The sequence below is a fragment of the Trichoplusia ni genome, chromosome 5 (assembly GCF_003590095.1).
Source record: "Trichoplusia ni isolate ovarian cell line Hi5 chromosome 5, tn1, whole genome shotgun sequence".
Taxonomy (NCBI): domain Eukaryota; kingdom Metazoa; phylum Arthropoda; class Insecta; order Lepidoptera; family Noctuidae; genus Trichoplusia; species Trichoplusia ni.
Window position 1 is genome coordinate 17,252,938 of NC_039482.1, and position 14,283 is coordinate 17,267,220.

The 14,283-nt window shown below is 35.1% G+C and overlaps 1 protein-coding gene across 1 annotated transcript; it reads left to right on the forward strand.

Moving 5' to 3' along the window:
- Window positions 1-722: 722 nt before the first annotated feature.
- On the forward strand, window positions 723-14,161 carry LOC113493775 (DDB1- and CUL4-associated factor 12). The gene is made up of 10 exons (XM_026871790.1): window positions 723-1,141; window positions 1,703-1,859; window positions 4,572-4,724; window positions 5,241-5,362; window positions 5,623-5,722; window positions 6,117-6,264; window positions 6,806-6,963; window positions 7,480-7,636; window positions 8,018-8,115; window positions 8,616-14,161. Exons 1-10 carry the CDS (start codon window positions 1,044-1,046, stop codon window positions 8,766-8,768), a joined length of 1,344 nt encoding a protein of 447 aa, XP_026727591.1. The 5' UTR covers window positions 723-1,043; the 3' UTR covers window positions 8,769-14,161.
- Window positions 14,162-14,283: the final 122 nt, after the last annotated feature.

Genomic DNA, 14,283 nt, shown 5'->3' on the forward strand with positions numbered 1-14,283 from the left:
CGTCTCCGGTTTTATATAAATCTGAAATATGATTGCAGTACCTAAGAATATTTTAGCTGCGGCATTTGTCAATAAAGTTTAAGCTATGGAAATGTTTCAGCTTTGATCGATTCCGGAGCTCGATTCATCTTTCAGATATACCTGAGTTTCGGAAAAAAGTCTCCTGGAACAAACAAATTTAGGTATAATTTAATTAGGTACCTAGTCCTTAATAATAACAGACTACCCAAAAAATAAGTCACACGTTTCAACTCAACTTACTCGTGAAACAGCTTGCTTGGTTTCAATATAACATTCAACAACACAAAAAAAATACCTTTCCTTACCTTACCCTACGAGTTTCGCTATGAGCGTTCACTAAAACGCACTACTCTCCTTACCTACCCTCTAGGGCTCCTTAGTTTGGGCTCCAAATTTCCAAGTTTTTAATCCGGTTTTTGTTATGCAATTTTATTAGAAAGGATATCTAAGAATAATCAAAAGGCTTTTAAAAAATATGATAAAAAAGTTTTTATAACCGATCTAAAATGCCTTCAACTTTCTGTTAGAAACTTTGTAAACAATTAATAAAATTCAAATGTTTTAAACATTTGAATTTTATTTTTCAAGAATAATCATCATACTTTTAATTTATTTAAATTTATTTTTTTATACTATTAACGATTATTTTTATAAACCGTAACGAAAACCACAGAAAACAGGGTAACCAAGCCATTTTATTATTTACATCTAGCAACACCAATGACAGCCAGCGTTCCGTCAGCGTAGTATCTTGTGAAAAATATCGAAAATAAAGTGCTTTATTCCTGTCTGTATCTCTTTCTATATTATATACATAGCGTATTTTTATATTAAAAATATATTGAACATGCTCAGATAGTGTATAAACATACAATAGTGTATAAAAGTGGATGTAAATGTTCGGACTCCATTATACAATGAAAGATGTCGTATTATTGGTGTGTGTACAGCCGTACAAAACGAAAGTGACTAGTTGACCGTGTGTTATACGGTGGTTATTGAAACACTCGACTGGTATTAAAATGGCGCAGACGGTGAGGAGAGCGATTGAGGGCAGATATCCATCCTGCTACATACCCAATAGGATAAAAGAAAGAAGAGCTAAGGCAAAGGCACTGAGGTAAATATTACTTTATTAAAGGCGCTGGTACTTCGCAAAAATGCCACTGCCTTTTTTCTTCGTGTTATTTTTCAATTGTTTTCGTAAAAACAGCTAAGAAAACACTCTTTGTGACTACAAACCTCCCTAAGGTTAAAGTTATTGATTAGCTACACACAACTAAGAATCGATTTTGTTTATGCATATAATTATTTCTTAATTGTTCTGGCTATAATGGAAGGATGTTTTACTGTGTGAATTAAGTTCTACCTTTGAATAATACCTTGTTATTACAATGTTGTGAGCTGAGTAAACAAAATTGGGGTAATGAACTCTTTATGTCATGTCAATTAGTAGTTTCAACATATTGTTAAACTATCAAAACCAATGTTAAATTAAGATTAATTGATTATTAAACATCAAATTGACAGCCTTAGAACTCAATCTACTTTTACAAATAAAACTTTATGAATAATTAACACATAATTAAACTGAAATAATTTCTTAAACTTCATTTAAATACCAATGAAGCAATTCAAGTCAATTTTTAATATTAATGGATTTCTTATTGTACATTTCCAGGTTAGAACAACAGCGGAAGCCTGACAAACCAGAAGACTTTGTCTGCTATTCGGACAGCGACAGTGAAGAGGAAACTCCGACACAACAGCATAGAATATTATCCACATCCTATAACTTTGTTGATTATGTACGGTCAAGAGAAATGCAGACCTCCGAGGTATATATGTTTCTTTTATGGTTATAGTATGCTATGTATTTATAGAAATAAGGTGGAGGAATAACATATTAATTTATGTAATTTTGAATCAGTAAAACTGAACAAATTAACTAGGGAGTCATGTGGGTATGAAGAGGAGGTATTTTGCCTGTTTGTTCTCATGATGTCAGTTTTATTTTTTGAAATTGGTTTAAAAAGTATAAGTATGTTAGCAAAAAACCGTATGTTAAAACTACATTGAACATTCTGAGAGAGAAATCTGACATCTAAAACATTTCTAAATACCCACTTTAGAATTACTAGTTATTCCTTCTAATAACCTAAAACAGATAAAGCATTTTTAAAAGTCTTTACACTCTACATCTCTTGCAAAAATTTGCCTTATGGATGACATAACACTTGTTAAAAGTTTCATCATGGTACTTTCCTTCATAACATTTAAAACATTACACCCAATTCTTATGTCACAATGACCTTGAGCAAGCCTTTGAGGATTAAATTGTACCCTCACTCGCATGCTTTGCCTCTTTATGCCTCAAATAGGGTATTGAACTATTAGTCTCTTGTGTGTCAATGTGACACAGTTAAGCTATTACAATGATTTCAATTACTTTGACTATGGTATACTGTTTTACACAGTAATATGGATTTTGGGAGCTGAACTCAGCTTGAGAAAAGATTCGGCAATACCTATAAACATAAACAAGCTCTTCTAATAAAACAAAAATAAAATGCAGATTTCTTAACATTGACTTGGTGCATAACAGGGTAGGGTATAAAAGTAGATTTATCTTATTTTAAAAACTGCTTGTTACTTGTTAATTTTAGCCCATGTCTATACTTTCATTGTACATATATTATGTGGCCTCTATTGGTCTCTATTGACATTTGTACATAAAAATATGACACTTGACAAAAAAATAATACTAGCTGTTTTTTTTAGTTTTGTCTGTAAGACACTTTTCTTATCTAAGAATACACAAGCCCCATGTTTTGATGTAATAGATACTGCATGGATAGCCAATTGAGGTCACCACGCCAAACCTACTGAGCGCTACGTGTCGCGGGTTCGATCCCCGAGTAAGACAAGTTTATGTAAACCACAAATCCACAGTGTTTTAGTGCATGTGACCTGTATTTGTGTAAAACCTGCCGCAACAAGGTTTAAATTTCTTAGTGTGGGATAAATAGTAGCCATTTTAAATTTTTAATTAAACAGATAAATAGTATATTAATCGTTTTTATATCATCAGATAATGTTATAGACAATAATGCTTGTCTATAATTTGACAAGACATAACTACTGATTCTCATGATTATCATTTCATATCTTTGTTCAATTAAAGTATCAATATTAAGACATACAGGCCCACTTTTTATATAAATATGCATGACAATCCAAAAATGTTAACAAGTATTGTACACATAATCTTATCACTGCAAACAGTTTGGAGATGCCCTTGGCAATATTATTGTCATACCTGCAACATGCAACACTTTTATATACTTGAAGATAAATTTTAGATGACCTACAAGCTATGTGCTTAATAGAATATTTGTTTTTATTCCAACAAATTAACATTTGAGGTAAAAACAGGTGTCGTTTGTTGCATATTATAGAAACATTATTATATTAGTTACGATTAAATTGATGAAATGATTTAATGTTAATTGAGTGTTTAAAATGCAAAAAAAAATCCTAATATATTTTGATAACAATTAAATCTAATTAATCATTTCCTATCAAGATAATCTTGTCCATCTAACTTTAACCCATACTTAAGCGTTAGAATTCTGGGTAATAGAAAACTTTCTTGAATTGACAAAATAAAGAATTCCTTATTTTTCCTATAATCAGAAAGATATAGATGCAGACTTGAAGTTTTATAAATATAGAGACTGTTGTCTGTATTAGATAAAACCTGTCACACTTCTAATAAAACGAAAATAAAATGCAATCACCATCAATCAAGAATGAGACAAAGAATAAAATCTTTTCTATACATACTCTGTAAAGGTACCAAATAAATCGAAATATTAAATCTGTCATTAAAATACCAAAAGGCTAAACTGTTACAATAAATGTTCTTAATTGGACTAATTATTATTAATCCTCTTATCATATGCTACAGAGCACATAATGCTTGACCCCTAGCAACCTCCATTTACCATGACACGCAATAATATACATACATAAACTGATATTATTTACATGTAGATAATGGTTTGCTTGTTTGTTTGTAAATCTCAAAAAGTTTATGTGAAATTTTATTTGACACATGGTGTCTATCAATTCTTTTTTTCTTTAAAATAAACATTTAAACCTCTGTAGGAATTTAATCTTTGTTTTGCAGGATTTTCACAAACATTCAAACCACATTTTATAGTAACTATCGTGAGAATGATTCATTATTAAATGATGCAACGGTTTACTCACGCGTATTTATCGGGAGTGCCCGACTAGTTTCGGACCCAACCGGAATCCTTAATCATGAGCTGATGCGGCTCACGAACCTGCCGCGTCAGGTCATGATTAAATTATTTTTGTGCAAACCACATGAACAAAATTACTATAACTCACAACAAGCATTCGTAGATCTTACAAATCCTTATCGTGGGTATAAGCTTTGTAAGATCAACTTTATTTAGATCGAGTTAAGTTTTTATAATGATCGAGTTTATAACCAAATAACATATGTATTTTTGTTTCAGCCTCGCTCGGTGGACCCGTCGTACGCGACCCGCCACATGCTCACACACGACATGTTCCGGGAAACGCCCGTCAACCTCGGGAACATGAACAAAGTGTTCTGTTCCCAGTGGCTGTCTGACAGACAAGTTGTATTCGGAACTAAGTGTAATAAGGTACTGTGAAGTGGCAATATTTAAATAATCTCACTAGTATATTTTTGAGAAGCTTTCCAAGGTGTAATGCTTTTTTTTAAGCCTGATGTGACTAGTTTTTTAACAGATGTGTTTTGGGAAACTCTTCCATGTGTTTTTTTTCTATAAACTGTTACGCCTTATCCTTGCAAGTAAAAATCTTGTAAGCCAAGATCTATATTGATAACTAAGGAATACTATCAAGACACTTAAGCTTGGATGGTTTCAGGAAACTGTCTTTTTGACTGTCTTATAATCCACAACGAAATTTATTCGATAAGATTCAGCTGCGCCAAAAATCGATACTACTTATAGAGCTCTAAACGATAAAATAGAGAGTGGGTGATACTGTACAGGTTCAACCTAAAGTAGATTCCATTCGAATTAATCCGTTTCTCTTTGAAGCGATATCTTAACTGGTCCGGTTCTCTGACAGTTATATAACCACTGAACTAACTAGAAGGTCTTAAAAAGCATATTCCACTGTGCACTGTACAGCTGATGGTGTACGACGTGCGGCGGCGGGCGCTGGACGCGATCCCGACGCTGCGGCCGCGCGCGCCCTGGCCCGGCCCCGACCACCAGACCGGCATACACGCGCTACAGATCAACCCCTCCAGGTACACACTACTACGCACTACTCACCCACGAAGGAATATAACTTGCGTGCCGCAACAATACAATACAATATTCTTTATTAAACACCGCATAAGTACAGGATTGGATACAAATAAATAGTTATTAAATGATCTAACGGTTTACTCACGCGTATTTATCGGGAGTGCCCGACTAGTTTCGGACCAAAATAGTAATTTCAAAAAGTATATCAAAAAACTGAATAACAAATAACAAAAAAAGTAAATCTTGATTTATCTTTCAGAACGTTACTAGCCACAGGCGCTCGAAATTCGTGTGAACTAGCGATATACAGCTTACCTACATTAGACCCTGTTTGTGTGGGAGAGGCGCATAAAGACTGGGTGAGTGTTGAACATTTTATAGTTACATTAGCTGATGCGGTGGAAGTCGTTCTGCTGGGCTGATTTGTGAACCTAAACTATTCAGGGCGCCACGCCAAACGCATACTACGAATTTTTGCACCCTGATTAATTAAATCGGTTCAGCCGCCTAAGAAATTTTCAATGACTTAACACGATAGTAGAATTATAAAGATTGTTATAACATTTGTTTTTTTTTCTGTAATATTTCAACAGCCCTCGCTGCAGCGACGACAGCCGGCAAAAACTTTCCCCCTCCCCGTAAAATTACTGTGAATCGGGTACTACGCTGATGAAACCGCGGGCAAAAGCTAGTTATTATATAAATTATACCAAAAACTACTTCAATTTTTCAATTTCGTTGTCCCCCGTCCAGATCCTGGACATGTGTTGGCTGGACGACGAGTTCGTGGTGACGGGGTCCCGCGACTCCAAGCTGGCGCTGTGGCGCGCGCCCGCCGCGCCGCCCTCGCAGGCCAGCCATCACTACGTGGCGCCCGTCTGTCTCAAGGAGTGCCGCTCAGGTAACACAACTACAACAGCTACACAGCAACGGAAAGCCGAGTGGTTGAGGTCTACTGTACGCGTCGTGTCGCGAGTTCGATCCCCGCGTACGGCAAACATTTTTGTGATCCACGAATGCTTGTTCTGAAACTGGATGTCATAATGCATGTGATTTGTATGTTTGTGAAACACCCCGCGACACAAGGATTGAATTCCTAACTGTTTGAGTCGTTTATTAATAAAAAAAAACATACCATTAAATTTCTACAACTGCAAAACTTTGAAAAGGTATCAAAATATTAAAATTTCCTTCAAAACTATTAACTCAACAAGAAAATCATCTTGACTTCCTCTAGAGCCGAAAAGTTTATTAGTTGCGGCTCAAATAAATTTTCATCTTTCATTTGGCAATATATTCTCAAAATTAAACTCATTTCGTTCTATAAAATACGTCTTGTACGATTTATCTGAAGACGCCAATAAAAAACCAATATTTTAACCAAGTTTTAATCATGTGATCTTCCTATAACCCCAACAACACTACCCACACCCTCGCTGCAGGCCAGAAGGTCCGCGCGCTGACGTTCAACCAGCGCTGGCGGGAGATCGCGGCGCTGACGCTGAACGGCTACATCCACGTGTTCAACGCAGAGACCTTCCGCCAGACGCTCTCCCGCAAGCTGCCCTCCTGCCAGGACCTCGTCTGCTTAGCCACGCAGGTAATGAATTTTTTGACCCTAATTCTTGACAAAAAGTGATTAAGGTCCACATAAATGCATTTGCATTTGTATGCCAACTGAGGCGAAACATAGTGAGACTTTTTTTATTTATTAAGAGCTTTTATATGTGTTACCTATGTTTAAACAAATAAATTTATTCTATGCTATTCTATTCTATAAAACCTCCAACATTGTATATTATAATTGGGAATATAAGGAATCATTTCATTAGATTTATTCTATTTGCGGAAAACAATGTCATTCTTTTTAATCTACTGAAAAGCGTACTGGTAAGTGACGTCACTCGAGATTTTATTTCACTTATTTTTTTTGTTTACCGAATAAAATAAGTATTTATTGGCTATCTGTCAGACAGACTAACCAGATTTCTTTTGTCCAATACCCTATTATAGTAGAATAAAGTTAGGTTTTTTTCTACATTAAGAGCCTTCAATATTCCTAAAACGATATTAAGTAGATTAGTAACTCCCATAACTCACAATACCCCAATCCCAGGAGAGCGGTGTGTACGCGATCGGCTGCAAGTCGTACACGCTGCTGCTGGACTGCCGCACGCTGCAGTCCGTCAAGAAGATCACGTCGCGGTACAACGGCTGCGGGATCCGCTCCGCCAGCTTCAGGGGGAACATGCTCACCATCGGGACTGGGCTCGGTGAGTCAGGTTGAAGACGGAAACTTAAAAGATTACTACTTACGAAAAGCTAGAAAATTGTTTGAGGAAAGTTGCATGAGTTAGCAAAGTTATCACGAGTAATAAAAATCCAGTCCAGAGGTTCGGTTTCAAACAAACAAACATAGAGTTGCACCTTAAAAAAAGTATGGTAAAAACGTGAACGATAGACAATCTAACCTAACCTACACGATTTGTATTTTATTTTCAATTGTTATTGATAACCCCCTGCGACACAAAGATTAACTCGGGGGAGCTGTTTTTCTCAAATTAATAAAATAAATTAATGTTTTTTTTATTATTGTAATAGGGCTTTCCAAGCTTACTGACATTGTTATCTAATACAATATTTATCTACGTCAGGTCTCCTAATGTTCTACGACCTGCGCGCGGGCAAGTATCTAGAAAGCAACATACACTCAACGAAGACCGTCACGCTCAAGGCTTCGAGAGGCTATGTGGTGAGTTACATGTATTAGTTTTACGGTTACTACAATAAATGCAAAGGGACTTAGACTTATGCTGATTGTCGTCCAGAAATTATTTGTAGTTTTTTCCCCATGATACAAAAAAAATACTAATATTTAAATGTTTTAGCATATATTAGAAAATAAATGATATTGCTTGTGAGTCACTGGTTAACTACATCACGTTCAAAGGATTATTAAAATCATTTTTGGTCTAAATTGAAGGGGTTGGATTTTTTAACATATCTCTGATGTTAAAAAAATTCGGTCGCGCTGGAGAAATTATGGAGAGGCCTATGTCCAACAGTGGACTGCTATAGGCTGAGATGATGATGATGATGATGATCTCTGATGTTGTGCCAGTTTTAATAGATTTTGTTGTTTGCTGCAAATAAACACCTTTTAACAGTTAATTTGAGCCCTAATTCAACTGCATTAAAAAATATTACCTTACTTTCTGTCACTGTGTTTCACAATAATAATTTGTCGTGTAGTTCCCTGACGAGGAAGCAGACGGCTTCAACCAGGTGAAGCACGTCCCCGCCATCTACACGCACTGCTACGACGACAGCGGCACGCGCATCTTCACGGCGGGCGGCCCGCTGCCCGCGCCGCTCATAGGGAACTACGCCGGCCTCTGGCAGTAGCACTCACCCCAGCAGCTTGATCAGCGGGAAACTAAGGCGGCCTGTGTCAGTGACACCTACCTTTACCTCACTGTAGGTATACTTAAGCGAAGGCTAAAGATAACCATGCTAGCCCTTACCTTATGTAGCTGTAACGAGAGAAGCCAGTCCAGAATCAAAAGCGAAAACTTATTGAATCTCTCAAATTTATGAAAATGCCATTGCTATCTATCTTGCGCATGACATCAGTGACACCTTACAGGAACATTTTGTCCAAAATCCATCTTCGGTAAAACTGTCGTTAAAATAATCGCACGACTCAATTAAAAAATGTCATTTCCATACATTCGAGAGATTCTAATTGACACTTCTTCTGTCCTAAGGCTCGGGAACAGTGCGGAATACTTGCCATACGGAGGCCGAAGGGTAGTTTGTTGTCAACACCAATAACGACTGTACCGTCACGAAGCAAAACTTATTGCAACTACGAAATTATCATCGTATGTACGTACATACTTCAATTTGTATGGATTGATTACTATTTAATAATATAATCAGTCCAATTTTGGTTTGGCTCTATTCAAATATATCCTTCGGTCCATGCGTGTGGTCTTAGCATAATAAATAACTATAGTGAGACAATTTTCGGCATAGTAGAAAATTACTGTTTTATTGAACAGTAGTTTTTTTATATGGCAATCTTTGAGCTAAACTACTACTATATAGGTAATAGATAATTCTTTTTTTAAAGCTGCAATGACATCGTCTACGGGAATATATTAAAGGACATTTAGATAGATATTTCAATTAAGCAAACCAACTGCAAAAACTAGATACTTTTTCCTTTATATGAAGATTTTAATAATATTTTTGCCATTTATTGCCCCCGTATTTAATGGTAGTACACTCACACATTTTGCCTTGTACTGGTTTAAGTGTGCTATAAAAATAATTAACGTTTATATCAAAAATTATCAAATTCATTGTAAAACAGCTTGGAACACATTCTTTTTTATTTAACCTCGTTTTAAAATTTAAAAATAAATCTGTCAATCATCATTATTGTATACTCTATAGTTATAAAGCGCAATGGATCTAAGAATTCGAAATACAAAACGTCTATATTGTGTGATATCAAAACAGTGCATTATAAATATGGTGTAAATAAAAAAAAAGTTTATTCATAGTCTACTATAGAAGTTAGATTAATTCGTATTAAAAATGAACCGAAACTACTGCCAGCTATAGAGATAATCGCGGGAAATTGTTCAGAAGTGAAACGATGCGCGGTATTTTATCTGTAGTTATAAAAATTATTATATTTTTTTAGGGCCAGCGCCACATTTGATTTTGAGAATCGTTAATTGTAAAATTACTACTAAGATCTCTATAAATTTTGTGACCCAGGACTCTTGCCATTGTGGAAGCGAGACAGCAACTACTCTAAATGTAGTGCTATCTTGCTTTCACAACAGCATCAGTCCTCCTAACAACGTATAGTAAACGTGCAGAAATTACTTACAAATGTACTATACATTTTACCTGCGACGATTGTCCAGTAAGAACGTGATGAAGTTATTATAATAAAGATTGAAATTAAAATGCTTGGTTTGATTAGAAAAGGATATTTAGACATGTAATTATATTAAAAAGGTTTAAAATATAAGGGTTTGGATATGTGCAGGTGTGTTGCCATAGCAATAAAGAGATTTATAAATGAGTGCAAAATTGAAGAAAAAAAATACTATTGTCGTGTTCGAGTGTATAAAAAAGCAACTTATTTTAAAAATTATTCAGAAATTTTAAATGTAAATATTTTAAATAAATTCGCGTCATTTATGTACCTGCTTTTATCGCAGAAAGATTACATTTAAAATTCAATGTTCGGATGCTTTTAAGCAAGCAAAAAAACCTTGAATAAAAGTAATTACGCAAATTTCTTTATCGAATAAATTTCTGCGGTAAATAGGCAATGTTCTCGGTAATGCTGATGCAGCGCAGATTATGTAATAATGTATATTTTATCAGTTAGCCAAAATAAGTGATAACATCAACCTAGCCTTGCTCCCGAATACATTGGGGTCGTCTTCCAATCTTACCGGATTTTCTCCGGCATAAGAAATTACCCTATGTACCGAGGAAGTTATAAAATTGACAGAAGTTATACTCTATCGGGTACTTAAAATGTTTATATAACCTTAGTGTCTTTCATCTCAAAAATTACAAAAACACCTTACTAAATAACAACGATTATGAAATCAAATATAAAATTCAAATATTATATAAGTCGTTTATTTATTTAATTTGTGTTTGTACAAAAAGACGCTAAGATTGTTTAAATTTTTAAGTAACTGATAGAGTATTGATATTAAACCTCGTTTCTAAAAAGCAAATATCACAAAAAGTTGTCCATCATTTGTCGAAGCTCAAATGTGACTTACAGTTCAATACTTTTTGTCAACCAATCTGATTTATATAAGTATTTTTTGTCGCCATATTGCTTAACATATTACCATAGCCTGCACTTCTGAATGCTCACCTATATTCGACACCAACTTGAAGCTGTTCTTCTGCATAGCCGAGGTCTGGAGTTTAATTTATCGGCGAATTTTCTACAACTTTTGCGTCAATTCGAAAGGCGAGTTTGGCTAACTGATAAATACATTGGTTCGACTCAGAGAGAGAGGCTCGGTTTTGCCTCATGCCTTTTAAATAAATCTTCATGATAAACACATTTAATATGTATTTCACTTTGCGTTTTAATGCCGTATTACCTCAGTAATTATATAGACGAAACGGGACCGGTTATTGTCGAAACTTGTATATATTTATATAATATTCTTAGATTTAAATATAAAATTCTTTATATTTAACTGTAATATAGGATTGTACATAATTGGCTGTCACAAAATTTTTATTGTAATATGGTAAGGTGGGGTACAATGTTACAAAAAAAAATATACTGGAATCTAATGAGAAAAATATTGTATTAATCAGCTACTTTTTGGCATGGCCATAAACTTTAACAATCTCTCTTTAATTAAAATTAATCAAACATGAACAATATAAGCAACTACTTAATTTAAATTGCACTTTAAAAAAATCAGCCGATCGTAACACTGAGCCCCGTATCAGGGGTAGTCTTTTACAGGGTAAGGGGCACAATGTTACAACATAAAATAATGTAAAATTAACAAAATGAGAAACTATTTATAAATATTAAACTTCTTTAAAATATTTATTGGGAAAGTATAGACATCAGTCTGACGTTTGGCCTTTCTTTCTGCAACATTAACAAGAGGAAGCAAAATTTTAATATCGTCTAACGATATCCGGTTCAATAGGAAAATGGAAATGATTGTCAACTTTGCCACTTCTACGTAAGTAGCTAACGTCATATTCATTATCCTCAATATCTGTCAGTAATTGTCCAACATAACGCTTTACTAGTTGTTTTCCATCAAATTACAATAGACGACTACAAAATCGTTCTTCGGTTTCACGAAGTGGCTTAGTGGCAGTTCGTCCACAGATGTTAAACTATCAGAGGAAGATATCGAGATGTTTTCTACATCAGTCTCATCATCACTAAATAAAACTCTTTTAATATTTTCGTTTGTTTTCAGTCTCTTGTGAGGAATTTCTTTTTTTTTCTGACATATTTTTCTTTCCTTTTCCTAACTATTTGCGTTCTCTTTCCAAGGATACTTTTTCAATTTCATTCTTGATGGGTGTATCAGTAGGAATACAGCTTTTTCCTCTCTTTCTACTACGGTTTGTTTGTAGTCTCGGTGGTGTTTTTGGAAAAGCTCGACATCCTAGGGGAGAAACAAGTGTTTCATCTGGAGTAGATGGAAAAGTGATGACCGAAGAGTTTTCTTGAAGAGTTGAGTTTCATAAGGTCGACTGGGACCGGGAGCATTAGAAAGGTCTTCGAGTGGCCGATTTGTTACTTCACCTGGCATGAAATCATTGTCAGTAAAAATGTGTCTATCAAATGGAAATATTTCCGTTTTTCGGAATCCTGATTTGATATTTGAGGGTGTCATGGCTCGATCGAAAGCTTAGCCTAACAATGCCGCAATATTATCGATGGAGATTGTCTTTCCAAGGTGACGCATCAACCAGGAATCTATTGCTACGTTGTAATATGTTAACAGAGGGCCAAATACTGACACATCAAGTGGCTGCAATGTGTGGCTTGAGTGTGGTGGTATAGTTAGTAGACTAACTCCGTTATCTTTTGCTATGTTCAACACTGCAGGTGCTAGGTGCTATCATGATTGTCAACTATCAGTAAGGACGGGTTTTCTTTTGTGGAGGCTGTTACCTTTACAAATTGTTTCATGACTTCAGGAAACAACTCTATTCATCCATCCGGTGGGTTAAGCATGAAAGACTTGAATTGCTTTCTGGGGAACACCATTGCTGGAGGCAGTGCTGATCCTGTTGCAGATACTGTACAACACGTTGTAACTAGTGTGCCTCTCTCAGCACTTATTACTTTGTTTAGCTGCAATGCTAGCTAGCTAGCTCCCTTAGCTGCAATGGTTTTTTTGGGTTTTTGTAATAAATTGTGTTAATTGGCACTGACTGTTACACTGTCACACAGTGCCCCGGAGAGGCAAACCAAATAAAAAAAAATGGAATAAATATTTTTGGTTATGTTTACAACAAAATAGTTAACGGTAATATGTAGCTAAATAAACATTAAATAAAGGATAACTACCATACCATACCTTAATATATTACGTCCGGAAAGAAATTAAAAACTTTAAAACTATTTTTTCGTCATTTAATCACGAAAAATAACAAACAAAACCTTTTTTGTTTGTTATTTTTCAAGTACGGTACAAACTGTGGCGATGACAACTGTTTAAAGGTGGCTGCTTGTGAGCTTGACAAACGTGTATACCAACGCCATAAAACTAAAAGATAGGGACGGAGATATGTGCGTTGTCACATTGTTCCCCCGTAACACTGGGCCCCACCTTACCCTACTTTAAAGTTTGCTTGTAAAGTTTATTTTCGTTTGTAAACTGTCCCGTTTGCACGGCTACATAGTTACAAACTTTCCGTAGTCAGTATATCTTATATTCCCAAAACTATCTTGTATATATAATGTAAGATAGATATTCTCTCAATAGACAAGTCTCTTTTCTGACAGTTCTACATAATTTTTAGGGGTATAAATAGCCTAATTAATGGACGACTAGGTACTTATTCTGATTTCGGTTCATAAGATATAAGAACTACGGACTAATTAGTTAATACTAATTTAATAGAGTTAACATGATATCCATAATATTAGCCTGTAATTAACGGATGTGTCCGTGTGTTTTTACATATAATTTCTTACTAAATAATCCATTAAAGGTGGAAATTGTGACGAGTAAAAGACTTGATATGCTGAAGTTTGCGTTTTATTTTGTTGCTTACCCCTGATCTTTACTTTTTTATGTTGTTATCTCAGCAACACACTAAACATCATCTGTCAAACTATCAGGGTTCATAAGATACAGCCTGGTGATAGACA

What these genes read in the sequence shown, in the direction of transcription:
- LOC113493775 (XM_026871790.1), top strand. Translation starts at nt 1,044, where the DNA reads ATGGCGCAGACGGTGAGGAGAGCGATTGAGGGCAGATATCCATCCTGC. An exon ending in TCGTCTGCTTAGCCACGCAG is followed by an intron (nt 6,964 to 7,479) that starts GTAATGAATTTT and finishes CCCCAATCCCAG; the next exon opens with GAGAGCGGTGTGTACGCGAT. An exon ending in CACCATCGGGACTGGGCTCG is followed by an intron (nt 7,637 to 8,017) that starts GTGAGTCAGGTT and finishes TATCTACGTCAG; the next exon opens with GTCTCCTAATGTTCTACGAC.